Source organism: Leishmania infantum, chromosome 35, assembly GCF_000002875.2.
Source record: "Leishmania infantum JPCM5 genome chromosome 35".
Taxonomy (NCBI): Eukaryota; Euglenozoa; class Kinetoplastea; order Trypanosomatida; family Trypanosomatidae; genus Leishmania; species Leishmania infantum.
The window spans coordinates 420942-434290 of record NC_009419.2 but is presented as its reverse complement, the minus strand read 5'-3'; the positions used below and the strand labels follow the sequence as shown (position 1 = coordinate 434290).

Sequence of the window (13349 nt, the reverse complement as noted above, 5' to 3'; positions counted from 1 at the left end):
CAGACACTCGAACACAAGACGACAAGCTCCACACACACAAAAAAATACGAGATACGTGTAGGTGGATGCTGTGATGCGTGCAGGCGCGTGCAGCTTTGCGCAGGAGTGCAGGACAAACACAAACCAAGGGAGGAGGGGGCAAAAGCAAACGCCTAGACAAGAACACTGTGGCCGTAAAGACCAAAACAACGACAGCTGCACAAAAAAAAAGAAAAAAAAACGCACACACTCAAGGCGGTACTCAAACGCGCGAGCGCACAGACACAAACACACACACAAAATTATATATATGAATATATAGAAAGAACACACTCAGGCCAAGAGAGAGATTCGAGTGAATACAGCGGAAAACAAAAAATCGAAAAACTAACGTGTGCCTTTTTCCCCTGCTTATTTTCCCCTTATGTTTTTTTTTTCGTATTTTCTCGCTCGAACGGGTGACGCCTGTGCGTGGCGGGGGGTCGGTGTCTCTGTGTGTGTGGGAGAGGGGATAGAGAGAAGGGCCGGAGAGGCGGGGGGGGGGTGCGTGCAAGACTTGAAAGAATTTTGGTTCCCTGCCGTGCGTGGGTGCGTGTGTCGTAACCGCCCTGACTCCAACTAAGAAATGCAAACAAAAAAAGAGAGGAGAAACCAGTCGCTTGACAAATAAGGGGTGGGGAGGGGATAACACGCACACCACACAGCCAAAGGGCATACACACACGCTCTTTTGATGTACCTATGCTTTCATGTGATGTGGTGAGATGAGGCTTGTGGGGGTCTCGAGGAAGACACGAGCGAAGACGAATGGGGCGAGCGTGCAAAAATAATAAGGAAATGGGAGGTGACGTCTCTTATGTGCATCCGCGTGATGGGGAGGGGCACGCAGCCAATGGCCGTGAATGACGTCGTTGATGAGGGTGCGCGAGCGTGTGAATGGGAGCACGGGTGATTGTGAGGGAGATGGAAAAGAGTAGAGAGCAGTGGAGCTCATTGTTCATGTAGTCCTCCACGCATATATATACATGCACATCCTCATCCTCCACCTCGTACAGTATCGACGGTGGGAGGGACAGGGGAAGGTGGGAGGTGGCAAAGCCGCCAGAGGGGTTCCTGCTTGTCCTTTGAGGATGGCCAACACAGTGCCCCCCCTCCCCCGTTCTACAAACAACGTGATCCGCCGCGCAAAGGGCCGAGTCACATTTTCCGCGCGTGCCCTCCGTCCTCAGCATAGTTGCGCAATCGGAGGCAACAGGAAAGGTGCGAGAGGAGAGTTGTTGGAATGATGGCGAGCAGCCCCCCCCCCCAATATATGCACACACATACACAGGTGAGCTAGTTGCTTCATTTGTATCAATGACACGTTTCTTTCGCCTCCCCCCATTTTCTCGCATCTCTGCCTTGTAGGGAGTGGTAGCGTGGATCGGGGTGCGGGAGGGCACCAGCACCGATTTCTTTTTGTTCCCACATTTTTTTTGTCGTGTGCATTGTATTTCAAGACGTGGTGAGATCAATGAGAGACGAGCCGGCACAGACATTGAACGAATGAAAGGGCAAAAAAAAAAGAAAAGCACAGGAGAAAGGAAGATGACAAGATATTAAAAAAACAACAACAACGACAACAACAACGGCAACAACAGAAAAGATGGCGTGTCGCTGAAGTATTCCCTTTTCTCTTTTCGTGTTCCATTCTTCTTGCTACTCTCGTGCGCACCTTTTTATCGCCATTGCGCTTTCCATGCATTCGTGTTTTGGGCTGCTATTCATTTTTTTAGAAGCGGCGAGACACAGAAGGAGAGCAAACGACAAGACGGAAGAATACGCAGAAATACACACACGCACAGACACAGACAGAAAAAAAAGAGAGAACAGAAAACAAAAACCAAACTAACAAACAACAACAAAAAAACAGTGCCGTGAAACACACACACACACACGCACACACACACACACTACACACGCGCGAAGGATCCCGGACGACGCCAAAGCAAAGAGCGATCATGAAACCAAGTGATCCGGCTATGCCACACGCGCTTACACTCTTCTTTTCCGATAGCGTACCTCATTCCAGCGTCTTGCCTGACTCCTAACCTTCTGCTCACGTACTCCCGCCTTGCCTGCTTGCGTGTTTGTCGACTCTCCTCCCTCACCCACCCCCTGCCTGTCTTCGCCCTCTCCCTTCTCTCGAGCCGCGAGCCGTCTTCTCTTCCACATCCTACCCACAAGAGAGAAAAAGACCCACTTCCACACACGCACGCCCACACACTCACACTATAGGTGTAGCAGCTCCGCTACTCAGCTTGTTGCCTTCACGCGTGGATGAGACCAAGAAGCAGCACAACGAAAGAAGCCGGAGAAGTCCCAGTTGATCTGTGCGCACGCTTTCGTCTGTGCCACCGCCTCTTCGCACGCACAAGAGCGTAGAGCGGGAGGGTAGGGGGGGGCGGGGGATGGAGCGAGAGGAGGAGAGAAGACAGGGAGGCACTCAATATCGAAAACGAACAACAAAAAAACAGACAAGAAACATAGCTAAGCGAACAAACACATCAACGGTACGCACAGACTAACAGCGTCTAGGGAAAAAAACGCCAGCAGTGACTATGGCAGCGCTTCCACCCTCTTGACTTCTCCGTTTTTCCTTCGTCTGAGTGACGTGTAAAAAGTGGCGCGAGGCCTGCGTGCACACGCATAGGCCAAACACCGGAGAGAGGGCGAGCGAGCGAGTCAGCGAAGTAGAGCGTGAGAAGACGACGACAAGAGCACAGCAGCACAATAACGAAAACAGCAACGAAAAACAGGCAAAGACACAGGGAGAAGGGGCCCGGGTAGAGGGCCATCAAATCCGAAAGGAAAAGATCACTCCCCCCACACACACAGACAGACAGGGAGAATACGCAAGTCAAGAAACAGGAGAGGGGAGGGGAGGAGGGGGCCGGGAACATATGACAGAAAGGGACTGGGGCGGGGAGAAGAGATGGGCTGGAATGAAAAAAAAAAAAGACATGCTCAGAGAGAGGGAGGAAGGGATAGCAATAGCAAAGAAAAGTTCAACCACACCACCATCACGCAGACATCGCAAGGGAGAAGAGAGATGCAAAGAAGCACATCCGGCCGCTCCACTCACCTGCTCGCGCCTCTCTCCCTCTCTTTTCCCTCCCAAGTGTACAAAGCCTTAAATGAAGGGGTGGGTGGGTGATTGGGTGGTAGCGATGGTGACAGAGCGCGCGCAGGGAATGAAGAGACGGCGCATGGAGAGGCGGCGAGGATGGGGTGAGGTACACCCGAAATACCGACAGCGAAGAGAAAAAAGCGAACAAAGAAGCACCGCACACACGCACAGAAAGACGCATGCATCTAACCCCACAAGAGAAAGACTAGAGAACATGAAGAAGGGGTGTGGGGACGCCAACGGCAACAGTAACGACAAACAAAAAGCGACACACAGGGAGAGAGAGTGCACATCTGAGGAGGAGAGAAGGGGGAGCTCGCACAAAAAAAGAATACGTGTACCCCCAACCACGACGAACACAGACGTTCGCATCCACCACATACACATGCAACAAGAGAGAGAGAAAGCAGGAGAGGACACCCGGAACGGCCGAACCCATCCACTTCCTCGTGAGTTCCCCACTCGAAAGCGAGAGAAATGAGAGGATCCGGAAAGGGGCAAAACGAAGAAGTGACGCCGAGAAGATGGGATGCACACGCGTGTGTATGTGCGCCGCTGATGCTTGGCCATGCGTAATCTATAGAGAGTCAAACAATCGACTCACCGGGCCCCCTTGCCCTTCCGCTGCCACGCGATCTGAAGAGCACACTGGATCTCTCTCGTTTGCTTCTCACTTGCCTCTATGCCGAGGATACGGGGGTAGGAGCGGAAAATGAGACGCATCTCCTCCTGCTTCCACTCGTTGCGGAGGGGTTCCGCTATCTTCTCCATCTCGGCCTTGCCAGCTGCTCACATTCCTCTCCATCTGCGTGCTGTCTCCTCACCGCGCATGAGAGGGAGAGGCGCGGGGGTCTGGAAAGACGCAAACTGCCACGCCAGCGGAGCGAACAAAAAAAAGCTAAGGAGAAGGCTACGCAGAAACCCATACGCGCACTTGCGGAGAGGAAGAGAAGCACACCCGCCGCACGACCCATTCAACATGCACGCGCGTACACAGAGGCAGGGCAGAGGCGATGTTTCGATCGACAACATGGAAAATGGCAAGAAGACGAGAGATGCGTATGGGATTACGGAGGAGAAGGTCATGTGCGACTCGAACGCCAGCAGCTTTCACTCTGTTGCCTCATCCGCATGACACTCCGCATTAGAAGAGCATTTTCCGTTGCGATCTCTTCCACAGTACTCTTCCATCTACTCCTCTTCCCCTTTTCTCTTTTTTTTTTCAAAGACTCGCATCGTGCACGCTTCACTACTGCTGTTCTTGCGCACCCGATTCCTGGTTGTTAGCGCTGTTCGGAGCACCACCGTTGCCGCCCTGTGCGGGGCTTTGGTTCACCGGGGAGCCGTTGCCTGCAGCGCCGCCACCGTTGCTGCCGCCAGGGAACGACTGCTGCTCCTGCAGACTCTCGTGAATGCGCTTCAGCGTCCAGTCGAAGACGTAGTCGACGTGGTAGCCCTCGCGCACAAAGAGGTCGCGGAACATGCGCTTCAGGTACGAGTAGTCAGGCTTGTCCTCGAAGCGCAGCGCACGCACGTAGTTCATGTAGGCGGCGAACTCGCTGGGGAAGCCCTTGCACAGGAGTTCCACCGGCGTCGTCTGCTTTCGCTCGGAAATGCGGTTGTACTTCTCCTGCTTCGTGTGCGCCTTCAAGCCCTGCCATGGCAGCGATCCCCGAAGGAAGTACATGAGGATGTAGCCGATTCCCTCCATGTCGTCACGGCGGCCCTGCTCCACGCCCATGTGTGTGTTGATACTACAGTAGCGGGCCGTGCCTGTCAGGCTCTTGCCCTCCTTGTATGGGATGTGGGCGTGCGTGCGGGGGTCACGATACTTCTTCGCCAGTCCAAAGTCGATGATGTACACGTGGTGGCCCTTCTTTCCGGTGCCCATAAGGAAATTGTCGGGCTTGATGTCGCGGTGCAGAACGCTCTTGCTATGCACAAACTCGATGCGGCTGATCATCTGGTCCGCCAGCATCAGCGTCGTCTTCAGCGAAAGGCGGCGACCGCAAAAGGAAAAGAGGTCTTCCAGCGAGGGGCCGAGCAGCTCAATCACCATCACGTTGAACTCACCCTCGACGCCGTGGTAGAACATCATGGGGATGCCGACGGCGCCGCCGCCGCTGCCGAGAATGCGATAGAAGCGCGACTCATACGTGAGCTGCGGGTGGCGCGTCTTCACCTGCTCGAGCTTGATGGCGACTGGGTCTCCCGTCTGAATGTTCGTGCCGCGGAAGATCTCACCGAAGGAGCCGGAGCCGATCTTCTGACCGATCCGGTAGCGGTTGCCGACGCGCAGTTCCACGTTCATGTTTGAGCTGCAAAGCGCTTGCTCGTGTGTGCGTCGCTGTGCGCTTCTACGCTCAGGTGGGCGCACGGGCAAGAGAGAATAGGAGAGCGAAACGCCCGCTATAGCGTGAGTCAATCTTTTCTTTCCTGCGGTCCTCTCTGCTATGAAACAGCGCGTATCCCTGCGCGCGATGCTCTTGTGGGCGTGTTTCGATGACTGTGCCTCTCTATCTGCGTGTTTGTGCCTCGATAAAGTGCTTGCCAATGCCGAGAGAGAGAGAGAGATGCACCCACAGCTAGAGCGGCACGCACAAAAAAAAGACGAAGGCGAGGTGGAGGGAGCGGGTGTGCCACAGAAACGAAGTCGCTGCTTGCACCGATCCGTTGGTGTTTTTTTGTTTGCTTTTTATTTTTGTTTCCCCTTGTTTGCCTGCTTGCGTATGTGTGCCTGACCACGCCAACACGTAAAAAAGGGAAGATAGTGGAGGGGGAGGGGAGCTCAGCGGGTGACAACAAGCGAGCTGTACCAACAACAAGAACGGCTTTTTATTGTTCTGTGTGCTTTTTCTGAACAGGAGAAGGCTCAGTAAAGAAACTACGTTTGTTGTGAAGGGAGGTAGGGGGTAGCGAGCCGAAAAGCTGGATGATGGGCGACATGAGGAGAAGGTTTGGAGTTGGAGCCGCGAGACACGGGCGGTGGAGTCCGCGATGGAAAGCGATGCCCTCGACGCCACTTAGGGAAGATTCGGTACTATAAACGAGCACGTATCAGACAAGGAAGCAGGAGGGCGCAAGTGCTGGTCGTGGCGACCCTTCCCTCGCTCTTGCTGGATGGCCACATCACGTCCGTTGGAGATTGGGCAGGAGGAGGGGGGAGTGGCGGCATGTTGAGTTTCTGCTACTCCCGTTGTTTTGTTTTCGCTTTGTCCTTTTTTTTTTAGCATAAAGCATCACAACTCCCGACGACGAGGACTACCCCAGCGTGACATCACAGGGTCCAGCGCCCTCGCTCTGTGTGTGGGGACGCCAAGCGGCCCCTCCCCCTTATCCCTGCCAATGCCGAAGCACCTCTGGCGGTGACAGGGTCAAGCACCTACGACCCAAAGGGGGGAGGGGAGGCCAGTGCGATTCATTGCTGCTGATGTCGGCTGGTCAGGTCCTGGACGGCGTGGCGTCGGAGCGACCTGCCACAGCGAACACGCCTGTGCCATTCACATGATGGACGAAGCGTCAGCGTGGCTCGAGCGTATCCCACCCCCGGCCGTCACACTGCCTGCTGGTGCGGGGAGCCCTGAGCGGCACCCTGAGGGGGCAGCATTTGGGCCAGAGGCCGTTCTCCGATGGCTGGGTCGGCGCACTGCTGTACGGGCTTGTGTCTCCGGCTGCTTCGCACCAGGTGAAATGGACCCTGTGGCAGGGCCGGGGGCAGCAGAGTAGAGTGGCGTCGGACTCATGTTTTACAGTAGAGAATGCACGCGAGCAGAAACGAGGCGCGCCGCGGCGCACATGCTGGGCATGTGAGAAGAGAAGAAAACAAGAAGGGGGAACAAAACACCTAAGTGATGAGGAAGAGTGATGGGAAGGAGCGCGTGAGCGCAATGCTACATGCACCTTATGGAGCAGCGGAGCGCATAATGGCGTGAGGTGTGCCAGACACCGGCGCGGGACACGCCGAGGCAGACATACGGATAAAACGAGCAGCGTTTCGAGACCTCCTTCCAACCAAAGCAACTACTGCAAAATAAAGGGAAGGGCGGCAAAAGCAACAAAACAACGAAAAGAAAAAAAAGATAGAGACGCACACAAGCCAGCCACCCTAACACCCCGTCACGCGCACCCGCAGACGTGAGCCTCACGGTGCACACGTGGGAACGAATGGAAAAGAGAACAGGGAAAGAGAAGACGAGGAAGGGAGCAATGCCCCACAACAACAACGTCGCCGCACCGGTTGCGCGCGGCAGAACGCTAACGCTCTCTCTCTCTCTCCATCGTCCGATCGCATTCTCGTACACCTTCCTCGTCTATCTACCCCCACGCTTTCCTTCGACGCCGGAGCTGCGCGCCTTTGTTTTGGAGGCGCTCCGGGGCGCGCCCGAGAAGAGGTGCGAAGCTGCGGGGAGAGAAAAGAGGACGTGCAAGCTTGGGGTATGACGAGGAGGCAAAGAACTAGGCAGGGCGTCAGAGAGAGAGGTTGAGAGTGTTTGTCGGTGTCCACCACGTTATGAATGGTCGGGCGCCCTCGGCAACTCCGTCGAGTGGGATGTGCGTTTGCGTGTACGCACAGGAGCATGTGAGCTATGCATGAGCGAGAGAGAGCAGAGAGGGAACGGAGGTGGTGGCGTATATGATCTACACTGATGATTACGTAGAGCAACACACGCGTGTACACCCATATAAGATACCTCCCTCTTTTTCGCTACAAAAGAAGATATCGATAACGTCGGCATATCACTCTCCCTGGGTCACTTCGCCTATTCACTAACAAGCCTATCCATTAACGAACACAGACATACACGCAGGCACATGCACACTACTTCTGTTTCTTTCCGCGCTTCGCTGCATTCTTGCGCTGCCGCGCCGTGAGCGTCTCATACATGCTGCGCACCGTCCAATCATAGACATAGTCTTCCTGGTAGCCCTCTCGCTCGAAGAGTCGGCGAAACATAGAACGGAGATAGCCGTAGTCAGGGCGGTCCTCGAAGCGCAGCGCACGCGAGTAATTCAGGAATGATGCGAACTCGATGGGAAGCCCTTTGCAGAGCGACTCGACGGAGGTGCTCATCTTCACGTGCGCGATTAAGCCGTACTTCTGTTCCTTCGTTGCCGTCTTCAAGCCCTGCCATGGCAGCGATCCCCGAAGGAAGTAGATGAGGAGGTAGGCGATGCCCTCCATGTCGTCACGGCGACTCTGCTCAGCGCCGAGGTGTGTGTTGATACTACAGTAGCGGGCCGTGCCTGTCAGGCTCTTGCCTTCCTTGTATGGGATGTGCATATTTGTCTGCGAGTCACGATACTTCTTCGCCAGCCCAAAGTCGATGATGTGCACGTGGTGCGCCTTTTTCCCACGCCCCATGATGAAGTTGTCGGGCTTGATGTCGCGGTGCAGAATGCTGTGAGAGTGCACGAGCTCGATGAGCCACAGAATCTGGTCCGCCAGCATCAGCGTCGTCTTGAGCGAAAAGCGGCTGCCGCACTTTTCATGCAGGTCTTCCAGTGAGAAGCCCATCAGCTCCATCGCCATCACGTTGAACTCGCACTCGGAGGAGTATCCGAAGATGGTTGGCATGTAAGCCGCGCCACGGCCTTGGCTCAGAAGGGTGTAGTACCGCGATTCTGAAAACAGCTGCGGGTGGACCGCCTTTGAGCGCTCCACCTTAATGGCCACCGCTTCACCGGTTTGGGTGTCCACTCCCAGGAAGATCTCGCCGAAGGAGCCGCCGCCGATGCGGCGGCCGACGCGGAAGCGGCCGCCCTGCACCAGGCAGTTCTCTAGTGTGCTTGACATCTTGCTCTTCCACTCCATTATGGACACTGCTTGATGGATGTGTATTAGTGATGCGCACTGCACGTTGCAGATGTGCCGCGACACCGCTACTTCTCTCTTGTGTTCTGGCTGACGGCAGGGTTCAGGAAAGAGGCGGAAGGAGGACGCGACGGGAGAAAAGGGGAAGGCGGGGCGGCAGACGGCCCTTGTGCAACACGTCGGAGAGTCGTTGAGCAGCTCCTCCCCCCCTTCACAGAGAGTCGGCAGGGATGACGGTTCTGCGCGGAATAAAACTAGGACACACCGAGCCAGGAGGGAGAGGGGGGCGAGGAAGAAAGTCGAGCAACGATCATGTGAGAGGCAGGCCAACCACGTGCATACACGCACAGCACAGACCCACCAGCCCACATCTGCTCCGCAGGCATTCTGCCTTCGTCGCGTGTGTGGACGTGTGCATGTGTGCTCCTTGTTTCCGTTGGCTGGCTCCGGCTCTCTCTAGCCCTCTCTCGCGAGGAGGCACCAGTTCATTTCCGCTTTAACACCCCTCACTTTCGCTTTCCACCTCTCGCAAGCTGTCATTACGCAGAGGGGCAATAGCGAAGAGAAGAGGGAGGGAGGGCGGCGTGTGCGTCACACACACACGCGCGCATATAAGCACATACACACACACACACACACAGGCAGGGAAGACCTGCTGTGCTGCGTCGTCACGTCTTCCAGAGAGGACGGGTGCGAAGATGAAATGGACACCATGCGATCGGATCTCCATTTTCTTGTTTTTTTTTTCCGCATCAGAGCACAGGGGAGGGAGGGGTGGAGGAACACGTGAAATCTGCGTAGGGGACACGCAACGCCACGCTCGCGACAGAAATGCAAAGCAAAGAGAGAGAGAGAAAAAGAAAAGGCAACGAGATAGGAAGGAGAGAGGTGCTGGAGAGCGGCGGTGTCGCCTTAGCCCCTTTCCCTCGCCTCCCACCAAATGCCGGCCTCGGCAACGCATGAACACACACACACACACACACACACACGAGCATACGCCCACACACATGCATGATAGTTATAACACGCAGAGAAAGACGAACGACCAGTACAAGGTCCCACACTCCACATCCGCTCACTGCACTTCTTCCCTCCCGTCTACTTCTTGGATGCCGGCGCGAGAGCTTAGTCGGATGGCAACAGGGGGTGGGGAGAGGCGGCATTCGAAGAGTCACCGCTCGCAGGCGGTGCATCGCCAGCCAAGCGTCGCCCTTGACCCTGGAAGGCGCCATAACCCTCCACCCTCCTCTGCGCTCTTCCCTCGTCTTCTTCCTCGGCGTCCTCTTCGTTCTCATTGCCTGCTTCTCCGGACTGCCGCCGATGGCGATTCATGAGTTGCCGCAGCTGCTCACTCAGGAAGGCTTCTTGCTGCTCAGGTGTCAAGCCCTCCATTGCGACGCGCTTGCCGTCACTATCCTTGCCGGCTTCGTCGTGACCATCCTCGGCGATGAACTCGGTGGAACCGCCTCCAAAGTAGCGGTTGGACTTCTTGCCCTGTGCCCGCTGCTCGGCGTCCGGCTGATGACGAGACGAGGACGAAGGCCCGAGTCCCTGTTGCTCCTGCTCTTGCCGAAGGCGTTCCATGGCTGTCTGCCGCTCTGCCTCCTCGTTCGCCGCCAGCATTTCGGCCATCGAGTTGAATGTACGTCGTTGCTGCTGCGACTGACGTGTGCCAGGTGATGCAGGGGCTGCTGCTGCTGCTGGTGCCCCACCTTGGTTGCCAAGAGCGCCGGCAAGCATTGCCATCAGAGAAGAGGCAGCGTTGACGAGCATCTGCCTTGTGTGCCCTGGCTGCTGCTGCGGCTGCGACCCTCTGCTCGACGCATCGGGGGACGTAGGACCGTCGAGCGACACGACACGCAGGGCACTGGATCGACCGAGCTCCACGTCCTTCAGCGGCAGCGGTTCATCCGTCTCGATGCTGTACCGCCTCGGTGGGTAGGCACATACAAACACGAAGTTATCGTAGCCGAGAGCGTCTGCCACGGCAGGGCGGACGTCGTCGCGGAGGGTGGCCACGGACGGGTCCAGCTGCGCCAGGTCCAGCGTCTTACCGTTGGGGAGCGAACAGCGGAGCCTCACAGAGGCTGGGGAGAGTGCCGATTCCGCTTTTGGCGCCGGTGGTGCGGCTGCGGCCGCAGCGGCAGCAGGCGCCGGGGTGTCTTCAGGAACTCGCCAACGGCACACGTCTCCCTCGCACATGTATCGGTTAGGCCGCAGTGCGGATGTGGTTGCTGCCGCTGGTGCCGGTACAGCAGGCTGCGGCGATGGCGGCGCAACGCCGTCGAAGTGCACCTGAAACACTGTGTTGCGTGGGTAGTCTTGCAGACGCACCCTGGCAGCCTCCTCCCTCGTCGTTACCGTCACCGCGGCCGCCTCTGCTGGCGTTGCTGACGACTCGATCGTAAAGGTGAACTTTGCCCCAGGCTTTGGCGGTGTGACCCCGTTCCACGTCGACGCCGCCTGCGCCTGTTGCACCTCCCGCTGCGCCCACTCAAGGTGCTTCTCTACCACCCGCCACACTGTCTGAAGCGTCATGCTTGAGGTGGTGAGAATCGTCTTGTGTGCTGCCCTTGCCGTCGCAGAGGTGGTGAAGGACATTGGAAGCCCTGCAACGCGAATCAAATGCGCTGCTTCTAGTGCGTCCGAGCTGCTTGTCCCCTTCGCCCGCTGCGCCGGCACCGCCACGATCGGCGCGGTCGTTGTGGGCTTTTCACCATCTGCCGCCGTCCCCGTCGTGGCGGCGGGGTCGCTGTGGCGCTGCTGAAGCAGCGGGGCGGTGCTCGAGTCGGAGATGGGTGAAGCAGAATTCGCCCGCTGACGCGCGCGCGCGTACTCGCGGTTCATGGCAGCCACAGTGGTCGAGAAGAAGGAGAGAAGCTCATCAGTGCTGCCTGAGGCCGTCGCTGGAGAGGTGTGTACTTTGAGCTTTAACAGGCCCATCTGCACGCAGTTGTACACACTCTGCGGAGTCAGCGAGCTCCCACTCAGCACGACCGGTGCCATGCCTGCACTCGGCGGGAAGAAGATGTGCACACGCGGCAGTGCAGTGCCAGGGATGCCCGGTGCCGCCGGCACAGCAGTCGAGAAGGCGGCGTAGTCCGGGGTCTCTGCCTCGATAAGATGCAACAGCATGACGGAGCCGAGGCGGCTCTCAAGGAAGGTGACGAGCAGCGCCTCACGCTGTGCAGCTCCGCCCTGCACACTGCCTAACGGAAAGTCCGGCACAAGAGCGAGCTCTTCGCCATCTGCAAGTGCCTGCGCCATCAACGACGCGTTCGCCGCGGCGGCTGCCGTCAGGTTTGCTGGCCTCATAAGGTAGCCGAGGGAGGAGTTCGCCACGGCCGCGGCGAGGTCGGGTGCCGTGTGCGACGCTTCGCACGAGTCGGAGCCATCGGCGAAGAAGCTGCTATTGGACTGAATCATGGCCATGCTGCGCGAGGTAGGCAGAAAAGAGAACGTCAGGCCGGCAGCACTGCGTCCACCTGCCACACCACTGGCACCGCTGCCGCGAGTGGCTTCGTCTGCGTTATTCAGAAAGCTGGGCAGCTTGTCGTGCAGAGCGACGATGAGTGGGTACTCGAGGGATACGCACGCTGCCATGGCGTCTTCGATTTTGTCGTACTTGTGCAACATTCTGAGACTTTCTGTCCCCTGAAAAAAAAAGTGGTGCTCGCGCGTTGCGCTGGGTGACCGCGGCGATTCAAGCGACGGCGCTGGTAGACTTCTATGCTCGCGCTCTGACAGGAAGACAGAAGGATACTATGTGATTTATGAAGGAGAAAGCGGAGGTAGGTGCACGCACTGAATAACGCGTCGTGATGCCGGCGGAAGGCAGAAAGAAGGGGCGGTGGGGGAGGGAGCGGGGGGGGCATAAGAGAGGGCTCTCATGAGTGCGTGTGGAGAGGGAGGCGGCGCGTGTGTGTGCGTTTCGAAGCGAATGAGGCGCGAATGTCGAAGAGTCGTGGAGAACATCAGAGAGGTGGGAGGAGAGGTTGGCAACGCGTCAGCAACAGCAACCATAAAGTCTCTGCGAGGAGGCCTACCGACGACCTCTGCTGCGAAGTGACAAGGCAAGTGAAGCCCCTGCCCCGCCGATACAGAACCGTGCTTCTGTCTTTGAAAGCAGCGAACATTTTTTTCTCCTCCGTTTAGCCATCAACAACAGCCAAAGAAAGACTTGCACGCATGTGCCCATCCGCGTCTGTGCACCTTTTGAACCGCACTCCGCTCTCTCCCTCTCTCCGGCCATGCCGACATGACGATCAGGTCACGCGTGCTCCTAGTGGGTGCAACAGGCAAGCTGCAGAGAGTAAGAGTGCGCTCGTGTGTCAGTGTGCATGCGCGCCTTCCGGTTCCTTTTCCCTCTTTTGGTGTAGACATGTACGGA

The 13349-nt window shown here is 57.0% G+C and overlaps 3 protein-coding genes across 3 annotated transcripts; all 3 read right to left on the bottom strand.

Annotated features, from left to right (window-relative positions):
* Positions 1–4396: 4396 nt before the first annotated feature.
* On the bottom strand, positions 4397–5458 carry LINJ_35_1030 (putative casein kinase; the record flags this gene model as incomplete). Its single annotated transcript, XM_001468880.1, has 1 exon — positions 4397–5458. The coding sequence occupies one exon, from the start codon at positions 5456–5458 to the stop codon at positions 4397–4399; it is 1062 nt and encodes a 353-aa protein (XP_001468917.1).
* A 2508-nt stretch (positions 5459–7966) lies between these two features.
* Positions 7967–8941, bottom strand: LINJ_35_1020 (putative casein kinase I; the record flags this gene model as incomplete). Its single annotated transcript, XM_001468879.1, has 1 exon — positions 7967–8941. The coding sequence occupies one exon, from the start codon at positions 8939–8941 to the stop codon at positions 7967–7969; it is 975 nt and encodes a 324-aa protein (XP_001468916.1).
* Positions 8942–10084: 1143 nt separating this feature from the next.
* Positions 10085–12595, bottom strand: LINJ_35_1010 (conserved hypothetical protein; the record flags this gene model as incomplete). Its single annotated transcript, XM_001468878.2, has 1 exon — positions 10085–12595. One exon carries the CDS (start codon positions 12593–12595, stop codon positions 10085–10087), a length of 2511 nt encoding a protein of 836 aa, XP_001468915.1.
* Between the last annotated feature and the right edge of the window lie 754 nt (positions 12596–13349).